At 47.6% G+C, this 26,432-nt stretch overlaps 1 protein-coding gene across 1 annotated transcript; it reads left to right on the forward strand.

The window, feature by feature from the left end:
- The first annotated feature begins 555 nt into the window (after window positions 1-555).
- slc1a4 (solute carrier family 1 member 4) lies at window positions 556-26,023 on the forward strand. The gene is made up of 8 exons (XM_080199971.1): window positions 556-1,135; window positions 9,543-9,585; window positions 10,321-10,398; window positions 12,129-12,295; window positions 14,716-14,949; window positions 17,277-17,471; window positions 21,779-21,913; window positions 22,541-26,023. Exons 1-8 carry the CDS (start codon window positions 591-593, stop codon window positions 22,773-22,775), a joined length of 1,632 nt encoding a protein of 543 aa, XP_080056097.1. The 5' UTR covers window positions 556-590; the 3' UTR covers window positions 22,776-26,023.
- Window positions 26,024-26,432: the final 409 nt, after the last annotated feature.

Here is a 26,432-nt window from a genome sequence, read left to right on the forward strand (position 1 = left end):
AAGCTTGTAGGTTTACTATCAAATAAACTGGTTGGACTTTAACCTGGTGTTGTGAGACTTCTTACTGTGTTTACACGGTATGTATCAGTGTACAAGTGTGTGTGTAGGATCTGTGATCACAGCGTGTGTGGGTGTGGGTGTGTGTGTGTGCAGGGTATGTGTTCACAGTATGTGTGCAGGGTGTGCGTACATGGATAGCTCCTACTGCCTCTGTGTACACAGTGTGTGTGCAGGGTGTATGTACACAGTATGTGTGTGCAGGGTGTATGTACATGGACAGCTCCTGCTGCCTCTGTGTGCAGGGTGTGTGTACACAGTATGTGTGTGCAGGGTGTATGTACATGGACAGCTCCTGCTGCCTCTGTGTGCAGGGTGTGTGTACACAGCCTGTGTGCAGGATCTATGTACACAGTATGTGTGCAGGGTGTATGTACATGGACAGCTCCTGCTGCCTCTCAGATCGATAAGAAGCAGGCTGAGAGGCAGTTGCATCATCTCAGTGCCTTCCCCCTCCCTGTCTCCCCTCCCACAGCTGGGTTAATATAGCCCTCTCCCCTGTCTGTGTCCCTCACTCACACACACAGGCAGCGATGGAGAAGGTAGAGGAGGCAGTGGCGAATGGACACGCCGGGCTGCAGAGAGGGGCAGGCTGCAGCTTGTTCAGGCTGCGGACGGGGGCAGGAGCCCGGGGGGAAGCAGCCTCCTCCCGGCTGCTCAGGCTGCGCTCAGCGCTGCGGAGGAACGGGCTGGTGCTGCTGACAGTGTCGGGGGTGCTGCTGGGGCTGGCGGTGGGGCTGGCGGTCCGGGGGCTGCAGCTCTCCCGGGGCCAGCTGCTGGCCTTCGCCTTCCCCGGGGAGCTGCTGCTCAGGCTGCTGAAGATGGTGATCCTGCCCGTGGTCTTCTGCAGCCTGGTGTCCGGGGCTGCCAGCATCGATACCCGGGCCCTGGGCAAGCTGGGGGGCAGAGCCATCCTCTTCTTCGCCATCACCACCCTCCTGGGCTCCGCACTGGGGGTGACCCTGGGGCTGCTCATCAAACCAGGGCATCACAGCCAGGCTGGGCACAGCAAGGTGCCATCCTCCAGCACCCCACTGCCCTCCAAAGAGGCCACAGACTCTTTCCTGGACCTCTTCAGGTAAGGAAGATCCCACCTGATTTGATTCATTATTGTCACATTTTATTAACGTACAGTGAAAAATATTGTTTCTTAAGCGAGACAGGCAAAGCATACCATTCATAGAGTACAGAGAGGAGAAGGAAAAGGATTTAATTTGATTTATTATTGATGTGGAGGTGCCGGCGTTGGACTGGGTGGGGGGGGGTGTTGGCCCAGTAAGAAGTCTCACAACACCAGGTTAAAGCCCAACAGGTCTATTTGGAATCACCAGCTTTCGGAGCGCTGACTCACCTGATGAAGGGGCAACGCCCCAAAAGCTTGTGCTACCAAATAAACCCAATTTATTGTTGTCACGTGTATTGGGGTACGGTGAAAAGTATCGTTTCTCGCGCGCTATACAGGCAAAGCATACCGTTCATAGAGTACGTAAGTGAGGAGGGAAGGAAGGTGGTGCGGGACGGCTGGGCAAACTGGATAATGCTTTCAAAGAGCTGTCACAGACACGATGGCCTGAATGGCCTCCACCTGTATCATTCTGCTGAACAGTTCATGTTAGCCAGTGAGATGCTGTTAAAAGTTGACACATTCAGTGAGGAGGTGGGTGGTGGGTAGTGCCCACAGCAGTCGCCAAGGGCAGGCGTGAGTTAATGTTCTTTGTGCTAAATCAATGGGCTTTCCTGTATCTGATGAAATAGTTGATTGAAATGACACAGGTTCCCAGTCACGCAGAAACTCATCATTCCAGGCAGCACAGTAGCACAGTGGTCAGCACTGCTGCCTCACAGCGCCAGGGACCCGGGTTCGATTCTCGGCTTGGGTGGAGACTGCATGTTCTCCCCATGTCTGCGTGGGTTTCCTCCGGGTGCTCCAGTTTCCTTCCACAGTCTGAAAGATGTGAATGTTAGGTTGGTTGGCCCTGATAAATTGCCCCTGGGTATCGGAGGGATTAGCAGGATAAATATGTGGAGTTACAGGGATAGGATGGGATTGTTGTCGGTGCAGGCTCATTGGGCCAAATGGCCTCCTTCTGCACAGTAAGGATTCTATGATTCAGGGGGTTGTCTGGAGAGTATAACTCAGAACTGGTGGGATTTCAGAGTGGGGGGGGATCGATTTGGCATGGCCACACGGTCTATCTCGATATCGATGTGGGTCCCTGCCCCAGTCAGTGCCTGGGTCTCGATCAGTGTGAGTGAGGTTGGAGGCATTGGGGAATTATGGGGGGGAGTTTTCCAGTCGTGAGATTTTAGTGGGACAGGTGCACTGGATCCACCGGCTCTTATCTTCCAGGTTTCCCAAGGTTTTCAATTAGAAATGGTGGATAAATAAATAAATATTAAAATTGTCAAACTGCTCCACGTGGAGAGGTTGTTCCCTCCCCTGTTAAAACCTGAAAGTGGGTAGAATTGGTGGGTGGGGTGTGGTTACTATTTATTACACTTTAACCCCCCCCCCCCGCCCACAGGTCAACACTGCAGGGATTTTATTCTATTTTATAATTGAGGGGATTATTTATTTATGCCCATGAATACTGAAGTGTTCCCCAACTGGAAGGGAACACTCCTGCCTGGGGATTGGAGAACGCTTACCCAAAGATCAGAGGCTGAATGCCTGTGAGTGCAGGAGTGTTCCCTTCCAGTCAGGGGAACACCTCAGCAGTCACGGGTATTCAGCCTCTGATCTTCGGGTAACCGTTCTCCAAGGCGGTCTTCACGACACACGACAACACAGAATCGCTGAGCAGAGACTGATAGCCAAGTTCTGCACACATGAGGACAGCCTCAACCGGGGTCTTGGGTTCATGTCACACTATCTGTAACCCACATGACTTGCCTGGATTTGCAAAATCTCACTAACTGTCCTGTCTGGAGACAATACATATCTCTTTAACCTGCGCTTAACCCTCTCTCCACTCACATTGTCTGTACCCTTAAGACTTGATTACCTGTAAAGACTCGCATTCCAACCATTATTTTTTAAATTGAGTTTGTGTCTATACACGCCCTGTTTGTGAACACAACTCCCACTCACCTGATGAAGGGGCAGTGCTCCTGAAGCTTCTGCTAGCAAATAAACCTGTTGGACTTTAGCCTGGTGTTGTGAGACTTCTTACTGTGTTTACCCCAGTCCAACGCTGGCATCTCCACATCAGAAGCCAGAGAGACAGAGAAAGGTTTAAAAAAAAGGAGTGATGACAGGGAGCGTTACAAACAAATTCCCAGGAAGGGAACAGGGATTATGGGGTATGCCTCAATTATTTTCTTGTGTAGAGGTGTGCAGTGATGTTTCAAAGGTTGGGAGCCATTGTATTCAAAGACAGATCTGTCAGATCTCGTTGGATTGTGGAACAGAATCGAGGGGCTGAGTGACCTCTTCCTGTGTAATGATATTTCTCCGAGTTCCGCACTGGATTAATAGTGACCGGTATTTATAAACTGCCCTCAAAAGTGGAAACATCTCAATGTCCACCTTATTAAACCCCTTCATCATTCCAAAGCCCTTGATCAGGTGAGTCCTCAATCTTCCCTTTTCTCATTTAATAAGAATTAAAATGAAATCATTGCAGGTGACACACACCTGGCTGGGAGGGTGAGCTGTGAGGAGGATGTAGACGTGATTCAATGTGATTTGGACAGTGACTGGGCAGAAGAATAGCAGATGCAGTTTAATGTAGATTGATGGGAAGGCAGATTGCTATCGATTGGCCATACATTAGGAGAAGGGAATGTACAAGGAGACCTGGGTGGCCACCAGTCACTGAAGGTAAGTGTGCAGGTACAGCGGGCAGTGAAAATGGCAAATGGTATGTTGGCCTTCATAGTGAGGGGATTCCAGAACAGGAGCAGGAGTGTGTTGCTGCAGTTATATTCAGCTTTGCTGAGGCCACACCTGGAACGTTGTGTTCAGTTTTAGTCTCCTTACCAGAGGAAGGAGGTCCTTGTTCTGGAGGGAGTGCAGAGAAGGTTTACCAGACTAATCTCTAGGATGGCAGAGCTGACATATAAAATCCTGACAGGACTAGACAGAGTGGTCTTATTAGAGTTATTCACACGTGAACCTTTCCACACGTGACCTTTTCTACATGGGGTGGTGGGTGGTGCTCCCCTGTCTAGACCTTTTGAGAGACCCCCAGAGGTGGCAAGCAGCCCACAGGGGTTTCCCATGTGGCGACAGACCCCTCCTTCCCCCACAGCTGGGCTAATACAAGGGGTGGTGGCTGGATGAGCCTCTTATAATGGTCACTAATTGGCCACTTGGTGACCTCAGTTGATGACAGGAAGGTCAACAATGGACCCCTACCTGCCCAGAGCTGGGTGTGTTTGGAGCTGGGATATTGGGGGGGATCCAGTAAGCCCTCCCCAGTGAAACACCCTTCCCATCGCCAGGCTCATCACCGGAGAGAGCAGATTCCCCCAGGGGCAGCGCCCGGGAATGACTCCGAGAGAACCTAATTGGCTTCCAGATCAGTGCCAGGAATCACATCTCATTAAAAAGATCTATTTGATCAGAGTGTCTGAACCAGTACAGACACTGACGGCCTGCCTTAGAAACCCTTTTATCTCTGACTAGATGTCAGTTCATTCTCCTTCAGTTGTGTTAACAGCTGTGACTGGGTGGCGAGTTTGGAAATCTGGGCAGGGTTAGAGAGACGAGACAACGACCTCAATCATTAGTGAAAACCCTGATCAAAGGGGCAGGCAGGAGCTCTGCTCGGACTGAACACGTCTCACTGAATCTTGTCTTGGCAATCTGATTCCGTTCACTTACAGAATATCTCTCCATACGTCAGTCCTGCCTTTCCAGGAATCAGTTGAACTTTTAGCTTACAAAATATTCAGGTTGGTCTGCCGAACCCTCACTTTTATCATTTTCATCCAAGTTTTCAAAGCCCTCCATGACCCCTGTAACCTCCATGACCCCTGTAACCTCCATGACCCCTATAACTTCTTCCCAGCCGTACATTCTCCAAGAACTCTGTTCCTCTCTCATCCCCGAGTTTAATTGTTCCACTGTTGGTTGCCGTGCCCCTCAGCTCTCAAATTCCCTCCCTAAATACCTCCATCCCTCTTTCTCCTCCGGTAAGACCCTCGTGAGCCAGTTTTTGGTCACCTGTCCTAATATCTCTTTCCCGTTTTGTGAGGATGACCCGACGCCAGTTAATAATTCCGACCTTGAGGAATTGGCATAAGTTTGGGACAATAATGAGGCCAGGTTGACCGTTCCTTTCAGAGGGAATTTGTCAGCTCTGAAGCCTCTGAGCGCTCAGTCGTTGAGTATATTCAGGAATGAGATGGCATGATATTAGAACAGTAAGGAATTGAGGGAAATGGGGCTAGAGCCGGAATGTGGAGCTGAGAGAGATCAGTCGTGATCTTACTGAGTGGCAGCACAGGCTTGAGGGGCTGAATGGCCTCTTCCAGCCCTCAGTTCTAGTCTCTGGGGAACCGGGGAAGGTTGTAACCTGAGGGTTCACCGTGCAGGCAACTTGGCATTGAATGGAAAATCATCTCACTTTGAGTCAGACTGAAAGCATGCAAACCTCTCTTTCCTCCCACACTCAACTCATTCCTAGAGCATTGTTTGGGATGTGGGCGTAACAGGAAAGGCTAGATTTTATTGTCTACCTTCTCATTTCCCCTCAGGAAGGGAGAGATGAACCAGCTTCTTGAGCTGCTGCAGTCAGTGTGGTGAAAGATTAAGGATCCTGTCCCCAGCATTGCTGCTCATATATCTATCAAGTGGGTACAGTGTAGTCACATTTGTTGAGTCAGAGCAACAGACCGTGAACACTGAGAAAGATAAACTGCTCTGAGTGACAGGGCCAGAATGTAGCTGCTCTTGTTCCACATTGCAGTTCTATATTTAACAGGCTGATCCTGTCACACTGCAAACTGCAGCTTTACTTTCTAGTATTTGTTTGGACTTAGAAAGATCCTCTCAAACAAGTAATAAGATAATTGAGTTAATATTTTTAATGGAAAAGCTGAATGAAAAAACTGCCATTGTTATTTCTATTTCCCCAATCCTGCTGTCGGTGGCACAGTGGTTAACACTGCTGCCTCACAGCGCCAGGGACCTGGGTTCGATTCCTGGCTTGGGTCCATGTCTGTGTGGAGTCTGCACATTCTTCCCATGTCTGCATGGGTTTCTTCCCACGTTCTGAAAGACGTGCTGGTTAGGGTACATTGGCCGTGCTAAATTCTCCCTCGGTGTACCCAAACAGGTGCCAGAGTGTGGCAATAGGGAATTTTCACAGTAACTTCATTAAGTAACACTTAACTGCCCCCTGATGTGTTCATGAGCATTGATGAAAGGGTAACAAATATTAGCCTTGCCAGCGCCACACACATTCAATGCAAGAATAACTAAACAAAATTGGATCCCATTAAGTTTCTTTATTCAATCACACTTTCAACAACGATCTCAGATCAAGGCTTCCAGTCTAATCTTTTGTCTGGACAATGTACCAATATTAAACAGTATCAAATGTTAAAAACAGTAGAGATTTCATCGATGCAGTAATAATACACAATGCAAAATCGGATCACTAAATTACAAGAATCTCCTTGGACGGAATTCCCCGTCTCGCCCACCGTGGGAATCGTAACGGGTGGGATACAGACCATGCAAAGGTCTCAACCTTGGGCCGGAAAATCCCATCAACTGCGTCTGTGTGGAGTCTGCACATTCTCCCCGTATCTGCGCGGGTTTCCTCCGGCTGCTCCAGTTTCCTCCCACAGTCCAAAAGATGTGCTGGTTAGGGTGTATTGGCCGTGCTAAATTCTCCCTCTGTGTACCCGAACAGGTGCCCAAGTGTGGCGACTGGGGGATTTTCACAGTAACTTCATTGCAGTGTTAATGTAAGCCTACTTGTGATGCTAATAAATGAATACACTTTAAAATAATTAGCCGAACTGCAGTTTAACCTGGAGAAACGTCAAGTCCAGAATGGAATTTTTCTTATCGTTACAACATAGAATATATCCCTACATTTGCTCCTGTTTAAAACCTGTCCTGACTGGGAGGTTAAGGTTAGGCTGAGACCCTTGATGGATATCATTACCGCAGGGTGGGAGTGATTTATACAGACACTTTCTCACTGCGTGATGAGTAACCTCGATTTGACACTGTTAGACTGAGTGTCTGTAACAGGAGAAGGTTCACTCTCTGATAGATTCACTCACTTTTGGGAAAAGTGTGTTGTGATTTTGTGAATCCATCCTGCTCACCTCTGCTTTAAATCTGACTGACAGACCAGGGGCCAGGGTAACTGGACCCCAGGGAGGTCTGCGTCTTTACCAGGGAGAGGTGGAGGCAGGGACACAGGGAGCCAGAGAAATCTTTGGCCTGTGACATTACACATTTATTATCTAAATATCTTCATTCCACCTGCACAACAACTGCCTGATGGATATCAACATTCTGTCAGCTTTCCCACAGAGCCAGTGAGAAGCTGGAACATCTCCCCAGGGCTTCCTAATCACACACTGCTGGAGCTGAGGTTTGCCACAAAGGCGGAGGGAGTGGGAAGGGGAGGGGGATTGGGAGGGCGAGGGGAGTGGGATAGGGAGGAGAGGGAGAGATGAGAGGAGTGGGATAGGGAGGGGAGGAGAGTGGGATGGGGAGGAGTTTCCGTTTTGGAATGGGATGTGATGAGCTGGGAATGGGGTTTGGAACGGGGAATGTGAAGGAGGATGGGATGGAATGTAGGATGGGGGGGGGTCAAGTGGAGGGTGGGAGGGGCAGGGGATGGGTTTTGGGATGAGTGGGAGGTTCCGGTTTGGGATGGGGATGGGATGGAGTGTTGGGATTCAGAGGGTTGGTCTTGAGGCTGTCCTGTCCCCTGATAGGTTGCCATGGGGATTGATAATCCACCATGGTGGAGATAGCCCCACCCAGGGGCATCTTTAAACCCACCCGCGTTGGGCCTGCACCCCCGCTGAGTCCGGAATGGTGGCAGCATTGTGAACGAGGTGGTGGCAGATCAGGAACCCACCTTGTGTGAAGACACGTTGACAACAGGAGTGGGCACAGGAACCACACGTGGTTCTGGCTTTGGAGCCCTGAGAACCATGGGAACATTCAGCCCATCGGGAATTCCAATAAAGTGTGGATAAGAAATCTGCTTTTTCAGAAAATACATGTAAATATATCCCAGAGGCTCTGCACTCCCCCAGCTGATTGGAGTGGTTAGTAACGATAAATTGAATGCAGAAGCTGTGGCTGGTTGGGAATTGTCCACCAGTGAGGGTCAAGAGGGTTTCCTCCGGAGCAAAATGCGCAGGTTAGAGGGATTGGCCATGCTAAATTGTCTCTTTGTGTCCAAAAATGTCTAGGTTAGGGGGATTGGTGGGGAAAATATGTGGGGTTACAGGATAGAGCCTGGGGAATAGTGTCAGTAATAATGGAATGAAGCAGTTTAATAGTGTCAGTAATAATGGAATGGAGCAGTTTAATAGTGTCAGTAATAATGGAATGGAGCAGTTTAATAGTGTCAGTAATAATGGAATGGAGCAGTTTAATAGTGTCAGTAATAATGGAATGGAGCAGTTTAATAGTGTCAGTAATAATGGAATGGAGCAGTTCAATAGTGTCAGTAATAATGGAATGGAGCAGTTTAATAGTGTCAGTAATAATGGAATGGAGCAGTTTAATAGTGTCAGTAATAATGGAATGGAGCAGTTTAATAGTGTCAGTAATAATGGAATGGTGCAGTTTAATAGTGTCAGTAATAATGGAATGGTGCAGTTCAATAGTGTCAGTAATAATGGAATGGAGCAGTTCAATAGTGTCAGTAATAATGGAATGGAGCAGTTTAATAGTGTCAGTAATAATGGAATGGTGCAGTTCAATAGTGTCAGTAATAATGGAATGATGCAGTCTCTCTGTGACTGTCCAGAGTGGATGAAAGTAGGGAAACATAGCATACAAATGAGCATTTCTGTTTTTTGTGCTGATTTTGAAAAGGGATTTGTGTCTACGTAGATATTGCTTACATTGGAACTATAGAGATAGCTAGCTGTTAAAAATTATGCCTTGTCATGTTTAAATATTTTAATAGGTGAAGACTGTGCTAATTCTTTCTTTTATATTCCATTTGTGCTGTTAAATAAAGTTTGTTTTAATGAAAGCTTCTTAGTGGGTTAATAGAATCATACCTGAAGTGAAATACCTTCTGCTCACACTGATGCCAAAATCAATAATAGTTGAAACTTAGGCTAACTTCAGAATATACCTTAGAGTCTCTGAACTGGTCTCTGACAAGTGATGAAAAACCAGACAGACCAGAATCAGACATTACAAAGAGTATTCTCACTCGTGCTCCTTCTTCCATTTCTTATCTGAGATGAAGTTACTGTTTATTTTTCTCCGTATCAAGTTTATCAATTGATCGCTGAGAGATTGCGCCTTCTATTTGTTACAGAAATCTAGTTCCTTCAAATCTTGTTGCTGCAGCTTTCCGATCGGTGAGTTTCACTCTATTCAAACATTCGGGCAAATTCAATGCGAGTTGAAGTAGATCTGTGATTGGAAACACTTACTAAACAATCCTGATTGTGTTAGGAAGTATTCCAGGTTATCAGTCAGTCTCACAGTGTGGCTTATTATGTGCACAGAGAGGACCCTGTCCCTTGCAGATAAAAGGAACATGTCAACACTTTGTGCTTTTGCTGAATGTGTTGACTCCTGGGACGGCAGGCCTGTGATATGAGAAGAGACTGAATTGGTTAGGATTGTATTTACTAGAGTTTAGAAGAGTGAGAGGGGATCTCATAGAAACTTATAAAATTCTAACAGGGTTAGACAGGGTAGATTCAGAAAGAATGTTCCCGATGGTGGGAGAGTCCAGAACTAGGGGTCAGAGTTTGAGGATAAGGGGTTAAACCTTTTAGAACTGAGGTGAGGAGAAATGTCTTCACCCAGAGGGTGGGGAATGTGTGGAATTCACTCCCACAGAAAGTAGTTGAGGCCAAAACATTGCCTGGTTTCAAGGAGAAATTAGATATCACTCCTGGGGCTCAAGGGATATGGGGAGGGGAAGGGGGGCATCAGAATATTGAATTTGATAATCAGCCATGATCAAAATGAATGGCAGAGCAGGCTCGAAGGGGCAAATGGCCTCCTCCTGCTTCTAGTTTGGATGTTTCTGTTTGTGCTGATCTATGTACTGGGACAAGTCTAATGCAACCTTTGTTTTGCAGTATGCGACAGATTACAAATGGGTGCAAACATCTGCCCCGGGTGAAAATGACACATCTGGAAACAAGACATATGAAAAGGTAAGAGAGGATAGGACTTGGTTAGCAAAGGACAGAACCAGAGCCTGGTCTTTACACATCAATAAAATTTTATTTGCGGAGATATAATTGCGAGCATGCACCTCCAAACCCAACAACCACAGATTCAGTCTGCTCCTAATTTGTTTTTCAAACTGGAGGCCTGTGACCAGCGGTGTGCCTCAGGAATCAGTGCTGGGTCCACTGTTATTTGTCATTTATATTAATGATTTGGATGAGAATATAGGAGGCATGGTTAGTAAGTTTGCAGATGACACCAAGATTGGTGGCATAGTGGACAGTGAAGAAGGTTATCTCCAATTGCAATGGGATCTTGATCAATTGGGCCAGTGGGCTGACAAATGGCAGATGGAGTTTAATTTAGACAAATGCAAGGAAAGGCATTTTGGTAGATTGAACCAGGGCAGGACTTACTCAGTTAATGGTAGGGCATTGGGGAGAGTTACAGAACAGAGAGATCTAGGGGTACATGTTCATAGCTCCTTGAAAGTGGAGTCACAGGTGGACAGAGTGGTGAAGAAGGCATTCAGCATGCTTGGTTTCATCAGTCAGAACATTGAATACAGGAGTTGGGACGTCTTGTTGAAGACATTGGTAAGGCCACACTTGGAATACTGTGTACAGTTCTGGTCCCCCTATTATAGAAAGGATATTATTAAACTAGAAAGAGCGCAGAAAACATTTACTGGGATACTACCGGGACTTGATGGATTGAGTTATAAGGAGAGGCTGGATAGACTGGGACTTTTTTCTCTGGAGCGTAGGAGGCTGAGGGGTGATCTTATAGAGGTCTATAAAATAATGAGGGGCACAGATCAGCGAGATAGTCAATATCTTTTCCCAGAGTTGGGTAGTCTAAAAGTAGAGGGCATAGGTTTAAGGTGAGAGGGGAGAGATACAAAAGTGTCCAGAGGGGCAACATTTTCACACAGAGGGTAGTGAATGTCCGGAACAAGCTGCCAGAGGTAGTAGTAGAGACGGGTACAATTTTGTCTTTTAAAAAACCTTTAGACAGTTACGTGGGTACGATGGGTATAGAGGGATATGGGCCAAATGCGGGCAATTGGGATTAGCTTAGGGGTTATAAAAAAAGGGCAGCATGGAGAAGTTGGGCCGAAGGGCCTGTTTCCATGCTGTAAACCTCTATGACTCTGTGACTCTCTGTAAGGGCACCAGTCGATCTCTAGTTAATGCCCACCACCTGAACACAATTAACACACCCAGTTCATACACAATTAGAATAAAGACTGGGGTGGAACTTGCTGATTGGCAGTGGGGTTCATGGTGCTAGATCTTTCACCTTGTGAACTGAATAAAGTTATTACCCGGAGGGTGAGAGTCCAGTGGTGACGGGGAATGGAGAAACAGAAACTGGAAATATTCAGCACCTGTGGAAAGAGAAACAAGAGTTAACGGTTTGAATCTTCCCGTCCTCCCCACCAGGGGAATCGTAGCAGGCAGGGCAGCGGACCATCCGTGCAAACCTCGGACGGGACTTTCCGGTTTCGATGTGAGCATGGCTGGAAAATCCCGCCCATTGTTTCAGCTCCGTGAAGGAGGAATCTTTTAAAAACGGAGAAAGCAATTCTCTCAGAACGACAGGAATGAGTCACTTTAAACTTCTCCTTGTCTGTGTGACCATGAAGATTGTTGCTTTTATTATCCTGCCTCCTGTTTATTTCTCTGCCCTGTATTTGTGTCTATGATTCCAGGTTCCCGTTGGCACTGAGGTGGAAGGAATGAATATCCTGGGATTGATTGTCTTTGCAATGATCTTTGGGATCGCTCTGAGGAAGCTTGGCCCCGGTGGGGAGCAGCTAATTCGGTTTTTTAGCGCCTTCAATGACGCTACAATGATCTTAGTGTCTTGGATTATGTGGTGAGTTACTCGGTGTGGTGCTGCTTGGAAGGATCTATGATTATGGAGAGTTGCAAGCCTTCACCCAGTCTTAGATTCTAACTCCAAATCCAAGGGTGGGATTGTTGCCAGTGCAGACTCGATGGGCTGAATGGCCTCCTTCTGCACTTGCAGGGATTCTATGATTCTAAGGTGGGGTAAAGGATGGAATGAAGTTAGAATAGAGCAGAACTCTTAGCTCCTGCTTTCCTGTCCTGTTTTATTCATTCCTGGGACATGGGCATCGCTGGCATTTATTGCCCATCCCTAGTTGCCCATGGAGGGCAGTTGAGAGTCAACCAGATTGCTGTGGCTCTGGAGTCACATGTAGGCCAGACCGGGTAAGGATGGCAGATTTCCTTCCCTGAAGGACACTAGTGAACCAGACGGGTTTTTCTGACAATGGGTCATCAGTAGATTCTTAATCCCAGATATTCTTTTATTGAATTCAAATTACACCATCTCCTGTGGTGGGATTCGAACCCTGGTCCCCAGAACATTAGCTGAGTTTCTGGGTGAATAGTCCAGTGATAATACCACCAGGCCTCACCTCCCCTCCTCCCACTGATTTCACTCATTTTAAATCCCAGACAACAAGGATGCAATCCCAAACTGCTGAGATCATCCTTAAACATTCAGGTCGAACTCTGATATCTCATTGGGACTTGATGTGCTGTTTTATTTCAGGAGCTGAGCTGTGATAGATTCCTCGCCACACTGAACCCTGGGAACACAGTCAGATCCAGTATCTTTAACACATTGCCTAATCATCCAGACACTCGGTTTCATTTTGATCTCTGTCCCTCAGGAGGAGAATATTTAACTCCGAGAGAGTACAACAAAAGTTGCTTTGATTTGCCTCTCAGTTGAGGGATTCTGTAGTGCGGAGAGATGAAAGAGAATGAGCTTAAGGTCTCCGAAACAATGAAGACTCTTGGAGAGCATCATGGGGCAGATGTTGAGCAGCTGTTCCCCTGGATGGGGTATCTAGAACACTTGGTGGGGGGGGGGGAGTGGGCATAGTCTTGGGGGGGTGGTGGGTGATCATCTAGGACTGAGAGAAGGAGAAATTTCTTCAGTCAGAGAGTTGTGAATCTTTGCTATTTTGAGTCCTGCGGGTTACGGTCACAGAGTTTCTGGGTCTATTTTGGACAGCGGACGATAGGTTTTTGGCTCCAAATGGGATTACAGGATGTGGCATTATTGTAGGAAGGTGGAAGTGAGATTGAAGATTAGCGGTGATCTCACTGAACCGTGAACAGGTTAAAGGGGCTGAATGGCCCCTCCACTTCCTGCCTCACAGGAGAAGCAGAAATGTCTGCCATGTCCTGTGCTTCTCCCACACATTCCCCCTACCACCCCCCCAAAAGCCCCCAGAGTGCCCTTCCCCCACCACCACACACCCAACCACATACCCCCATATCTCCCCCTCCCCCACCCTCCACCCTCATATCTCCCCCAAGAGTTTCACTGTTTATTTCAGAGTTAGAGAGGATGAGAGAAATCACCTGTTGGCGTCAACACTATAATCAGCCTCGATATTGCTGGAACAGCGATATATTTCCAAGTCAGGACGGTGAGCGGTTTGGAGATGAACCTCCAGGTGGGGGTGTCCCCAGGTACCTGCTGCCCCTTGTCTTTCTAGATGGAAGTGGCCGTGGGTTTGGAAGGTGCTGCCTAAGGATCTTTGGTGAGTTGCTGCAGTGCATCTTGTAGATGGTCCACACTGCTGCTACTGAGCATCGGTGGTGGAGGGAGTGGATGTTTAAGGGACTTACACTGATGCTAACCAAAGATAGAGCGGAGCTCAGGCTGTGAAAATATATTTTTACCGAACCAAAGATCATGGAAAGTACTCTGTAAATGGAGGGGAATGTGGCTGATGTGGATCCATGCCTCTGCCCCCTATACTTCTGTAAATTGTGTACCATCAAGGGAAGTTTCACATTTTATTAAACTTGATTTGATTTATTATTGCCACATGTATTAGCATATAGTGAAAAGTATTGTTTCTTGCGCACTATACAGACAAAACATACTGTTCATAGAGTACATAGGGGAGAAGGAAAAGAGAGGCTACGGAGTGTAGTGTTACAGTCATAGCGAGGGTGTAGAGAAAGATCAACTTAATGCGAGGTAGGTCCATTCAAAAGTCTGACAGGGAAGAAGCTGTTCTTGAGTCGGTCGGTACGTGACCTCAGACTTCTGTATCTTTTTCCCGATGGAAGAAGATGGAAGAGAGAATGTCCGGGGTGTGTGGGATCCTTAATTATGCCGGCTGCTTTTCTGAGGCAGTGGGAAGTGTAGACAGAGTCAATGGATGGGAGGCTGGTTTGCCTGACGGATTGGGTTACATTCAGCACCCTGTTTAGCTGATGATTGTTCTGTCTTGTTTTAATCAGGTACGCGCCGATTGGAATTCTGTTTCTGGTTGCCAGCAAAATAGTGGAGATGGATAATGTTGTTTCCCTGGTCGCTGGTTTGGGAAAATACGTTCTCGCATCAATACTGGGGCATTTCATCCATGGAGGACTTATCCTTCCCATGATCTACTTGGCATTTACTCGCAAAAATCCGTACAAGTTTCTCCTGGGCATCGTCACACCGTTAACAACAGCCTTTGGAACATGTTCCAGGTCAGAGATTTTCTGTTGTTTTGTCATCTGCACGGGGGAAAATGGTGTTTCTATTTACAGCTGTTGAGATCACCAAGTTCTGCAACCTCAAAACGCAATCCAATTGGGAGATCTCACATGTCCAAGAGGCTGGTCACAGGGGCTGGTTTTCAGGAGCAGAGCAAAACCCTCATTCTTCCAAACTCCTTCCACTCAAACACTTGCCACTGGACGGCCCAGTCACCAGGGGAACCTGGCTGCGGGTGTTCACAGGCATCGGTTTTTGACAGGCTTTTGGGAGATACAACGAAACAACAAAATCAAGCGGTTTTGGGAAAGATCAGGGCCTATTGCATGAAACGTTGGCCAATAATGTCCAAATGTGAAGAGAAAATCAGAGTTTTTAAGTTTATATATTAGTCACAAGTAGGTTTACGTTAACACTGCAATGAAGTTACTGTGAAAATCCCCTAGTCGTCACACTCCGATGCCTGTTCGGGTACACTGAGGGAGAATTTAGCGTGGCCAATGACCCTAACCAGCACGTCTTTCGGACTGTGGGAGGAAACCAGAGCACCCGGAGGAAACCCACGCAGACACGGGGAGAATGTGCAAACTCCACACAGACAGTGACCCAAGCCAGGAATCAAACCCAGCTGTGCCCCCAGTTGGAGTTGGAGTGTGGAGGTCGTAGACTGGGAACTCTGAGTCGAAAATTGTTTTAATTTTGTGGGTTGAGATCACAGGATAATTGGATGACAAGAATAAATTGATGCACAGATGGAGGGGGAAGGCAAGGTTATATCACACTGTGTTCAAGAGAGAGTACAGGCTGTGGAATTATGGTTTAACTGAAGTTTTTACTGTCAGAATGGGGTAGGGAAGATTAACTAGGAGAACAGCCAAAAAATTGTTTATTGTGATGTGAGCAAAACGCTAGACCAGCATTTATTGCCCCTCCCTCGTTGCCCCTTGAGCACCTGGGGGTGAGCTGCCTTGTTGAAGCGCTGAAATCCCTGTACCTACTGCTCCAGGATTTTGACCCAGCGACTGTGAAGGAACAGCGATATATTCCCAAGTCAGGATGGTGAGTGACCTGGAGGGGAACTTGTAGGTGGTGACGTTCCCATGCGTCTGCTGCTCTCATCCTTCTAGATGGGTTTGTAATGTGCTGTTGAAGGAGCCTTGGTGAGCTCGGGCGGTGTATCATGTAGCTGGTACACATGGCTGTGTGGTCCTGGTGGGGGGCAGCGGGTGGATGTTGAGGGTAGGCGAGTATGTGAATGGCAGCTTCAGACAGGGACAGGAGCGGAATGTTACGGAGATGAATATTTACATTTTCCGGATTCAGTCAACTCGACCACCTTGGGAATGTTACAGATGGTGGATTTACACCAAAATATCGAGATGTGGACGTGCTGCAGCTCGGCAAAAGAGAAATGTCTGCTGAATATTGAGACAAAAGACAGAGTTTCTGTCCTGGGAACAAGGCGCTGTTTATTATTTTGTAGAATTGAGGGATCTCTGAGTCAGCAGCCTGGGAGATAAGGATGAGCGATGGGCTTTTCCATAACAGGTGTGAAGAGAGAATTGTTAATATTTACCAGATTTCACTCCCATTAATCAATGGATTGACATAATTGATGTCCTAATGGACACTGCACTAATGGGGAATTTACTCACTTGCTGCTAGTGTTTGCTTAGCTGGGTATTCTTGGGCTGAAAGCTTCACATTTAAAAGGATGGTCACACAAAATCTTGCAACCAAAGCATCGCTGCAAAGTGGTGTTATTGTAACCAGGCAGGAAGGAGAGAGTGCAGCAGAACTGGTCAGTCTGCACATGGCGGGGGGCTCACTGCCCCCCCCCCTGGTCACAGAGCAATGACAGAATGTGAACAGGGAGAGAGGGTGGAGGGGAGGGATGGGAGATGGCAGGAACATGGGCGTGAGGAGGAGAGAGAACAGCAGCTGAGGGAACAGAATAGGAGAACAAAGAAAATTCTGCTGGAATCTGAAACGAAAACAGAAAATGCTGGAAAATCTCAGCGGGTCTGACAGCCTCTGTGGAGGGAGAATAGAGCCAACGTTTCGAGTCTGGGTGACCCGTCACCAATTCATGAGGCTCATCCCAAAACTGTAAAATCCCACCTCAGATCAACAAACATTCCCAATCTCCACCTCTCACCCGCTCCGATGGGGGAGGGGAGGTGGTGGGACATGATGTTTTATTACAGTAAAGGGGCTATATAAATGCAAGTTGTTGTTACTGGGAGGGAATTTCAGAGTGTAGGCCCCAGGCAGAGGGTAATTTTGGAAGGACTTTATTAACACTATCTGATATCCACAGCTCAGCCACACTCCCGTCAATGATCAAGTGTGTGGAGGAAAATAATGGAATTGATAAAAGGATTTCTCGCTTTGTCCTTCCTATTGGAGCTACGGTCAACATGGATGGTGCTGCCATATTTCAGAGTGTTGCCGCTGTCTTCGTTGCACACCTGAATGGAGTCACCTTGGACGCAGGACAGATCTTTACAATTATGTGAGTACCATGTTCTCATTTTCACCCTTTGCTGCACAAATAACTGACCCTGGGATCCATTACTATCAGGAAGCTCTTACCCTACGCTGCTTTCACACATCTCATCGTGTGAAAAGGGGTCAGAGTTTGAGGATAAGGGGTAAACCTTTTAGGACTGAGGTGAGGAGAAATTTCTTCACCCAGAGGGTGGGGAATGTGTGGAATTCACTCCCACAGAAAGTAGTTGAGGCCAAAACATTGTCTGATTTCAAGAAGAAATTACTAATAGCTGTTGGGGCTAAAGGGATCGAGGGAAATGGGGGAAGGCGGGATCAGGATATTGAATTTGATGATCAGCCATGATCAAAATGAATGATGGAGCAGGCTCGATGGGCCGAATGGCCTATTCCTGCTTCTAGTTTCTATGTTTCTATCTCACCCTTTCCCTTAACGTCATCTGCAGAGAGGCAGCTTCTGTTAAACCAGTGTAAATGCTCCCAGGCCCCGATGTGTAGTTCTATAACTCAGATTGCCAGTATGGGATGATTATGAAGTCATTGTATTTTATTGACATTGTAGAATGCAGAAAGAGGCCATTTGGCCCACAGTGCCTGTGCCAGCTCTTAGAAAGAGCTGTCTGATGAATCCCACTCCTCCCCATAGCCCAGCAAACATTCTCTCTTTACATATTTATCCAGTTCCCTTTTGAAAGTTATTATTGAATCTGTTTCCACTGCCCTTACAGGCAGCACCTTCCAGATCACAAAAACTTCCCCATCTCCCCCCCCGGCTCCTTTTGCTGAAGACTCAAATTGAGACACTCGATCTTTGATGTCCCAGTGTTTAGCATTGCTGCCTTACGGTTCCAGGGAGCCAGGGTCAATTCCATTTGGGTCACTGTCTGTGTGGAGTTTGCAGGTTCTCCCCGTGTCTGTGTGGAATTTGCAGGTTCTCCCCGTGTCTGTGTGGAGTTTGCAGGTTCTCCCCGTGTCTGTGTGGAGTTTGCAGGTTCTCCCCGTGTCTGTGTGGAGTTTGCAGGTTCTCCCCGTGTCTGTGTGGAGTTTGCAGGTTCTCCCCGTGTCTGTGTGGAGTTTGCAGGTTCTCCCCGTGTCTGTGTGGAGTTTGCAGGTTCTCCCCGTGTCTCCCACAGTCCAGAGATGCGCGGGTTGGCTGGATTGGCCGTGCCAAATTGCCCCTTAGCGTCAGAAGGACTAGCGAGGCTAAATGCATGGGGTTATGGGGATAGGGCCTGGGTGGGACTGTGGTCAGTGCAGACGCAATGGGCCGAATGGCCTCCTTCTGCACTGTAGAATTTTATGGTTCTATGATAATTAAGAACATAAGAAATAGGAGCAGGAGTCGGCCATCTAGCCCCTCGAGCCTGCCCCGCCATTCAGTAAGATCATAGCTGATCTGTCGTGGCTCAGTTCCACTTTCCCGCCCTCTCCCCATAACCCTTAATCCCCTCGCTTATCAAAAACCCATCAACCCGCTTCTTAAAAATATTTAGTGAGGCAGCCTCCACCACTTCAACGGGCAGAGAATTCCAGAGATTCACCACCCTTTGAGTGAAGAAATTCCTCCTCAACTCTGTTCTAAACCGCCCCCCCTTTATCTTGAGGCTGTGCCCCCTAGTCCTACTGTCCTTTCTGAGCGGGAAGAGTCTCTCCACCTCTATCCTATCCATCCCATTCATCATCTTATACGTTTCAATGAGATCTCCCCTCATTCTTCTAAACTCCAACGAGTACAAGCCTAGTTTATTCAGCCTCTCCTCATAGCTCAATCCCCTCAACTCCGGTATCAGCCTAGTAAACCTCCTCTGCACTCCCTCCAGGGCCATACTTAGCTCATTGCTGTGGTTTGAGCAGTTATGGAAGTGAAAGATCAACGTGTTAACTCACTCCAACCCTTGTCTCAGTAATAACTAACTTCAAGACAGGAAAGAGGGCCCTTAATTTGAAAAGGGACTTTTTTTGGAATAATAATTATAATAAATGTGTTCTGAATTGATGGTAATCACTGCTGCCTCTATCCTTACTCCCACTCAATCCCATTGATCCCATCAGCCTGTGCCCACTGACCTACCTGAGCTCTGTGTGCCTGGCACACGGCCTTGGCCGCAATCTCCTCCAACCGCCCAGAAACCTGTTCTCCTCCAACTCGGACCTCCGCGCATCCCCAATTCTAATTACTCCACCATTGACCCAATGATATCGCGATCAAATCATGTGACCTGCTCTTAAAGCAATCATACAGCCACTTAAATATGTAACAGTGGGTCATGTTACAAAGATGGGAAAAGACTTTGTGATGGATGATGGGAATGGGCTGATGTATGAGGTGGGTGGGGGTGGTGGGTGTGGAGGGGAGAACCGCGATGTACAAATGAACCAACTCTGACACAGAATCAAGAACAGCAGTTTGAAGTCATCCAGGCTCATTTGTCTGAAAGTTAATTCCGTGTTTACTCTTTGGGTGAGATTTTCCAGTCACACTTGGGCCAAGTCAGAACAGTGAGTAGCATGGAGAGGAACTTGCATGTGGTGGTGTTCCCATTTACCTGCTGTCCTTGTCCTTCTAGATGGAAGTGATCATTGGTTTGGAGGGTTCTGTCTAAAGATTCTTGGTGAATTGCTGCAGAGGATCTTGTAGATAGTACACACTGCTGCCGAAGGGACATTTGTTCTTGGGACATTTTATTGGTGTCACTGTTTGAAATAATCGATGGATTAAAGCACAAAGCTGCCAGAATTGAGAGATCAGGAAACACATGAGGAGGTTGGAGCTCTTTCCTAGAAAACAGATCAGGCCAAAGGGTGACCTAATCAAAGCTTTTAGACGTTTTTGCTTCCGGGAGAGACCGGAACTAAAGACCAGAGATATATGATAGTCACTAAAAATCCAATTGGGAATCCTGGAGAAAGTTCTTTACCCAGAGAGTGGGGAGAATGTGGGACTCGCTCCCATGGGGAGTGGGGAGAATGTGGGACTCACTCCCACAGGGAGTGGGGAGAATGTGGGATTCGCTCCTACAGGGAATGGGGAGAATGTGGGACTCACTCCCATGGGGAGTGGGGAGAATGTGGGACTCGCTCCCATGGGGAGTGGGGAGAATGTGGGACTCACACCCACGGGCAGTGGGGGAGAATGTGGGACTCGCTCCCACAGGGAGTGGGGGAGAATGTGGGACTCGCTCCCACGGGGAGTGGGGGAGAATGTGGGACTCGCTCCCACGGGGAGTGGGGGAGAATGTGGGACTCACACCCACGGGCAGTGGGGGAGAATGTGGGACTCGCTCCCACAGGGAGTGGGGGAGAATGTGGGACTCACACCCACGGGCAGTGGGGGAGAATGTGGGACTCACACCCACGGGCAGTGGGGGAGAATGTGGGACTCACACCCACGGGCAGTGGGGGAGAATGTGGGACTCACACCCACGGGGAGTGGGGGAGAATGTGGGACTCGCTCCCACAGGGAGTGGGGGAGAATGTGGGACTCGCTCCCACGGGGAGTGGGGAGAATGTGGGACTCGCTCCCACGGGGAGTGGGGGAGAATGTGGGACTCGCTCCCACGGGGAGTGGGGAGAATGTGGGACTCGCTCCCACGGGGAGTGGGGAGAATGTGGGACTCACACCCACGGGGAGTGGGGGAGAATGTGGGACTCGCTCCCACGGGGAGTGGGGAGAATGTGGGACTCACACCCACGGGCAGTGGGGGAGAATGTGGGACTCGCTCCCACGGGGAGTGGGGGAGAATGTGGGACTCGCTCCCACGGGGAGTGGGGGAGAATGTGGGACTCGCTCCCACGGGGAGTGGGGAGAATGTGGGACTCGCTCCCACGGGGAGTGGGGGAGAATGTGGGACTCGCTCCCACGGGGAGTGGGGAGAATGTGGGACTCGCTCCCACGGGGAGTGGGGGAGAATGTGGGACTCGCTCCCACGGGGAGTGGGGAGAATGTGGGACTCGCTCCCACGGGGAGTGGGGAGAATGTGGGACTCGCTCCCACGGGGAGTGGGGAGAATGTGGGACTCGCTCCCACGGGGAGTGGGGAGAATGTGGGACTCGCTCCCACGGGGGGAGTGGGGGAGAATGTGGGACTTGCTGCCATGGGGAGTAGTTGTGGTCAATCGTAGGGATACATTGAAGGGGAAAGCAGGGGGAGGGAAAGGAACTGAAGGATATGCAGGTAGGGGGAGATGAAGGGGGGGCTGAGAGGTTGATGTGGAGCATAAATCCTAGTATGGGCCATTTGGGCAGAATGGCCAAGTGTAAAGGAACAGGATACAGGGTGAAGGAGTGAGATTGTGTTTGTTGTGATTACAGAGTGACCGCCACAGCGTCCAGCGTGGGAGCGGCAGGGATTCCAGCGGGAGGTGTACTCACAATAGCTATTATTTTGGAGGCGATTGGACTTCCCACCAATGACCTGTCCCTGATATTAGCAGTGGACTGGATAGTGTAAGTGCCTCAGATCTCTCCAATGTCCAAATCATCACCCTCTTTAAAAATAGAAAATATAATTTAAATGTAGAATTATTTATTTGCCTGAATTTGTGAATTTCTATTTATTATCCTGTGTCACTCAGAATGACTGGAAACTGGGGAATATTCCAAAACAATGCCAAAATGGAAATTGAATTCCCTAAAAACTGAGAACTCACTTTGATGAAAGTGTTCATCTCGGCTCAATATCAGTGACAATGTAAAAGAGACAGCACAGCGGGTTAGCACTGCTCCCTCACAGCACCAGGGACCCGGGTTCGATTCCCTGCTCGGGTCACTGCCTGTATGGAGTCTGCACGTACTCCCTGTGTCTGCGCGGGTTTCCTCCGGGTGTTCCGGTTTTCTCTCACAGTCAGAAAGACATGGGGGCTAGGGTGCAACGGCCAGTGGGGATGGGTGGGGCGGTGGGACAGGGTAAGGTGCTCTGTCAGAGAGTTGGTGCAGGCTGGACATTCCTCACTATCCAGAGGGAGTGAGGAATTGGGAGGGCCAGTTCCCCCCCCCCGTCAGAAGGGAGTGAGGTATCGGGAGATGTAGGAGTTAGCTGACTCATTGTGAATGATTGCTGTGGTTGTGTATCAGGGACCGGACCTGTACAGTGGTTAACGTTGAAGGCGATGCTTTGGGTGCAGCAATCCTGCACTACACCAGTCTGAAGGAATTGGACACGGGGAAAACGGAACTAACAGATGTGAAAGTTGATTCTGTGGCTAACCCTGGGGCGGAGGAAGAAACATCCCCACTGGTGACCTACAGCACGCAGCTCCCACCTCCCACCCATAACAACGACCCAGAACCGAAAGAATCGACACTGTAAATTCATCAAAATATCAAAATATCCAAGATAAACAACTCCTACCTGTGTCAGGAAGCCAGTTTATCCTGGTCCAGCTGTGATATCGATTTCTGCTGATATGTTTTGTTGGTTTTAGTGCCCGAGTCATGAACATTCCATTTCAGCAAAGTGTAGTGTTTAAAAACTTCTACTTGATTTAATATTTGTTTTTTTTTTCCCTATTTAACCTCAGTGTCTGAAGAATAAAATGTTCTTGCAATGTACCCCTTCCGTTAACAGAGAAAATAGGAGGCTTCATATGTTCTTGTGTCAATTATTAATTTTTCACAGTATTCCGTTGCCATGTACGAGATCCTCTATATCATTACCTGATAGTGTTACAGCAGCGCTGAAAGATCTTTCCGATAAAAGGGTGTTTTCAGATGCTGGAAATGTTGCTTTGACCTGTTACTAAGCCCTGTGCCTTAGAGTGTTCTCACTCTCTGCTTTCTTTTGACTCCTTTTCAAGCCCATCCTGAACTCTCTACAGCTGGATTTTGACCCAACAGTTAACACAAAGAGAAATATTAATGGGCGACACAGTGGCACAGTGGTTAGCTCTGCTGCCTCACAGCGCCAGAGACCCAGGTTCGATTCCCAGCTTGGGTCACTGTCTGTGTGGAGTTTGTACGTTCTCCCTGTGTCTGCGTGGGTTTCCTCCGTGTGCTCCGGTTCCCCCCCACGCTGCAAAGGTGTACAGATTAGGTTGATTGGCCATGCTAAATTGCCCCTTAATGTCCCGGGATGCACAGGTTAGAGGAACTAGCTGGATAAATAATGTGGGGTGACAGGGGGTCGGGCTTGGATGGGATTGCAGATTTGATGGGCCGATTGGTCTCCTCCTGCACTGTAGGGATTCTATGAGACACTCCCACGAAGCAAAAATAATGCCACAAAAAAATGGAAAATGGTTAACAAAGCAAAGGGTTTTGCTACCCTGCGTGCCACTTGAATATGCAGCAGTGCAGAGTTGCTGCTACAAGCTTCTGGTATCCCCTAGCAGCACATTGTACAGAACAAGGTCCCCCCACTGCCTCTGCCTTTGTACCTGAGGCTAGCGGAGCTCAGTGCCTGGTGGGACCGGCTTTCTGAGGGTGCGTTTCAACAGTTGACTGCTAGAAGATCTGCATGTAAAGAAGGCAACAAGGCAAAGGCTTCCAAGAGTTTCAGTTGCTTTTTTTTGATGTAAACTATTTTGGCCTGAATCAGTGAATGTCCCTCATTCACCCAAATCTTAGTGAAAAACGCTTCCTTTTGTAAAAGCCCCCTGGTAAAGATTGTAACGCCAGTTAAAAATATTTAGCAATGTATCCACCATAGTTTTCAGGATAGTTTTTAATGTTTCCAGATTGAACCTGGGGAGTTATTCAATAATTGGCAGTCACCCTTGTTACTCTCACTAACTTTTGCCACATTTATGTTCAGCTTTTGTTTGCAAGACGTTTTTGCATCACAGTTTTGTGCCATAAAGCTGCACATAAACATTTGCAAACCGGGGGTATGTGTCCATCAGGAGGTTTCTCTGTCAGCCCAGCCCATTACCTCAAGGACTAACATCAAGGATCTTTTTAAAAACCTCTCCCTTTGGGATCCAGGAACAACCCTTGACTCGTCTGGTTAGAACTCGCTTTCGCGACTCGTGGGCCAACTTTCACACTCACTTCTCTCGAAGCAGGTTGTAGCCTTTTGTTACTAAGTCCTTGAGGGAATGAAGCAGGAGGGTATTTTTATTGAGGAAGACAAATTAATCTCATTTTTAAACCATTTCCGCCGTAGTGAGAAAGGAAGGAAAAGAGGGAAAAAAAAATCTTTTCATATTTGCATCCCTAAAGAAATGTGATACATTACAACGGAATGTTTAGTTGGGATGAATGTAATAGTTTTTGTTTGTATTGATCTTTTCATTTTAAAGATAGTATTTCACTTTATTATACATGTTTGTTACTTAATGACTTTATACGTCAGTCGGAACAATAGAACTTGGCCAATTCTCATTCCTGCCTCACACAGCACAGATAGGGAACGGGAGCTTAGGGATCACCTTACTGGGCTAGTAAACCAGAGGATGGGTTTGATTTGCCAGGGGCGTGAGTTCAGCTTCCACCGTGACAGCGATGGGATTTAAATTCAATGACTAACCATTGGAAATAGGAAGCTAGTATCAGTAATAATGACCAAGGAATACTGGGTTATCACATTTTTAAAAAAACCCATCTGGTTCACTAATGTCCTTTAGGGAAGGAAATCTGCCCATCCTTACCCAGCCTGGCCTACATGTGACTCCAGGTCCCACAGTTCAGACGTGGTTAACTCTCAACTGCCCTCGGAAATGGCCGAGTGAGATCCCCGGATTAGGCTGGGTGGCAAATGCTGCTGTCAATATTCACATTGCCAGATAGACCAAAAACAGTGCAATGTGTACAACACGACAGTCTACAATACACAGCAATAGCATAACGCCAGCTTCTTCTTTCCGTTCCACCCCTACCCCACCCGTTCCCTGCCAGTGCTAGAACTGGCGCACTCACTGCTGATGCCCCCTCACGTTTGGGTGACACCGGGCCCTTTCTCTCTAGTGCTCCGTCCTGTACGTCTGGTTAAAGTAAGACACAGCGGAAAGACCTGGAAAGAGATCGTGGCTGTTTACAGATTCTCACCCGGGGAAGATTATTGGACACAGTGAGGATTGGAACAAGAAGCCGGGGAAAAGAGTGCACAAAAATATTGCCTTTAGGATTTAAGCAATTATTTCACTTAAACACAGCGGCCTTATTTCAATCTGATTTTAACAGTATTGCTGCAACTCAGCATTGTTCCATCACCCCAAACTGCTCAAAAGGTGAAAAGGACAATGATAGTTTGCACTTGTTGATGTGACTACTGATGATTGATATCTTGTTTGTTTGTTTAAATTGTGTAATTTAACCCACTTTGACGTAATTTATCACAATAATTTCTAATCTAATAATCTGATTCTTGTTGTGGACAATGTTACAGGCGAATGTCATGAATTTAAAGTGCCAACTTTCATCCTATGAAATGAACAGAGTTATTACAAATCTGGATGTGATGTTCTTTGAATAAAGTTCCAGCTGTCAGTCTGATATCTTTGTATTTTTCGAACTAAAATCCCACTGTCACCATTTAGGGGTTTGTGTCCTTTAGAGTTATTTCCCATTACAGATCTTCTGGACTAAAAAAACAGAAATAAAAAACAGGAACTAAATTATGAAATGTAATTTTTATGCTAATTTCGCAAGTACAGTGCAACATCAGGCGATACAAATTACAAGTAAAATTCCCCATAAAGGAAGACTTATTAGAATCATAGAATCTCTACAGTGCAGAGAAAGGTCATTTGAGATTGCATCATTCATCTTACCCAGGCCTCATGCCTGTAACCCTACATATGTATCCCTCTATGTCCCCCTAGGCTACACTTCTTGGCACAGTAAGGAGCAATTTAGCATGGCCAATCCACCTAACCCGCACATTTCTGGACTGTGGGAGGAAACTGGAGCACCCGGAGGAAACCCACGCAGACACAGGGAGAATGTGCAAACTCCACCCAGACAGTGACCCGAGGTGGGGAATCGAACCTGGGTACCTGGCGCAGTGAGGCAGGAGTGCTAACCACTG

This window comes from Carcharhinus amblyrhynchos, chromosome 12, assembly GCF_965287045.1.
Source record: "Carcharhinus amblyrhynchos chromosome 12, sCarAmb.v2.hapA, whole genome shotgun sequence".
NCBI lineage: Eukaryota > Metazoa > Chordata > Chondrichthyes > Carcharhiniformes > Carcharhinidae > Carcharhinus > Carcharhinus amblyrhynchos.

Bases quoted from the DNA above. Each gene is read 5' to 3' on its own strand.
- slc1a4 (XM_080199971.1), top strand. From the start codon at position 591: ATGGAGAAGGTAGAGGAGGCAGTGGCGAATGGACACGCCGGGCTGCAG. The intron at 9,586-10,320 runs GTGAGTTTCACT...TTTGTTTTGCAG, and splicing joins TTGCTGCAGCTTTCCGATCG to TATGCGACAGATTACAAATG. The intron at 21,914-22,540 runs GTAAGTGCCTCA...GTTGTGTATCAG, and splicing joins TTAGCAGTGGACTGGATAGT to GGACCGGACCTGTACAGTGG.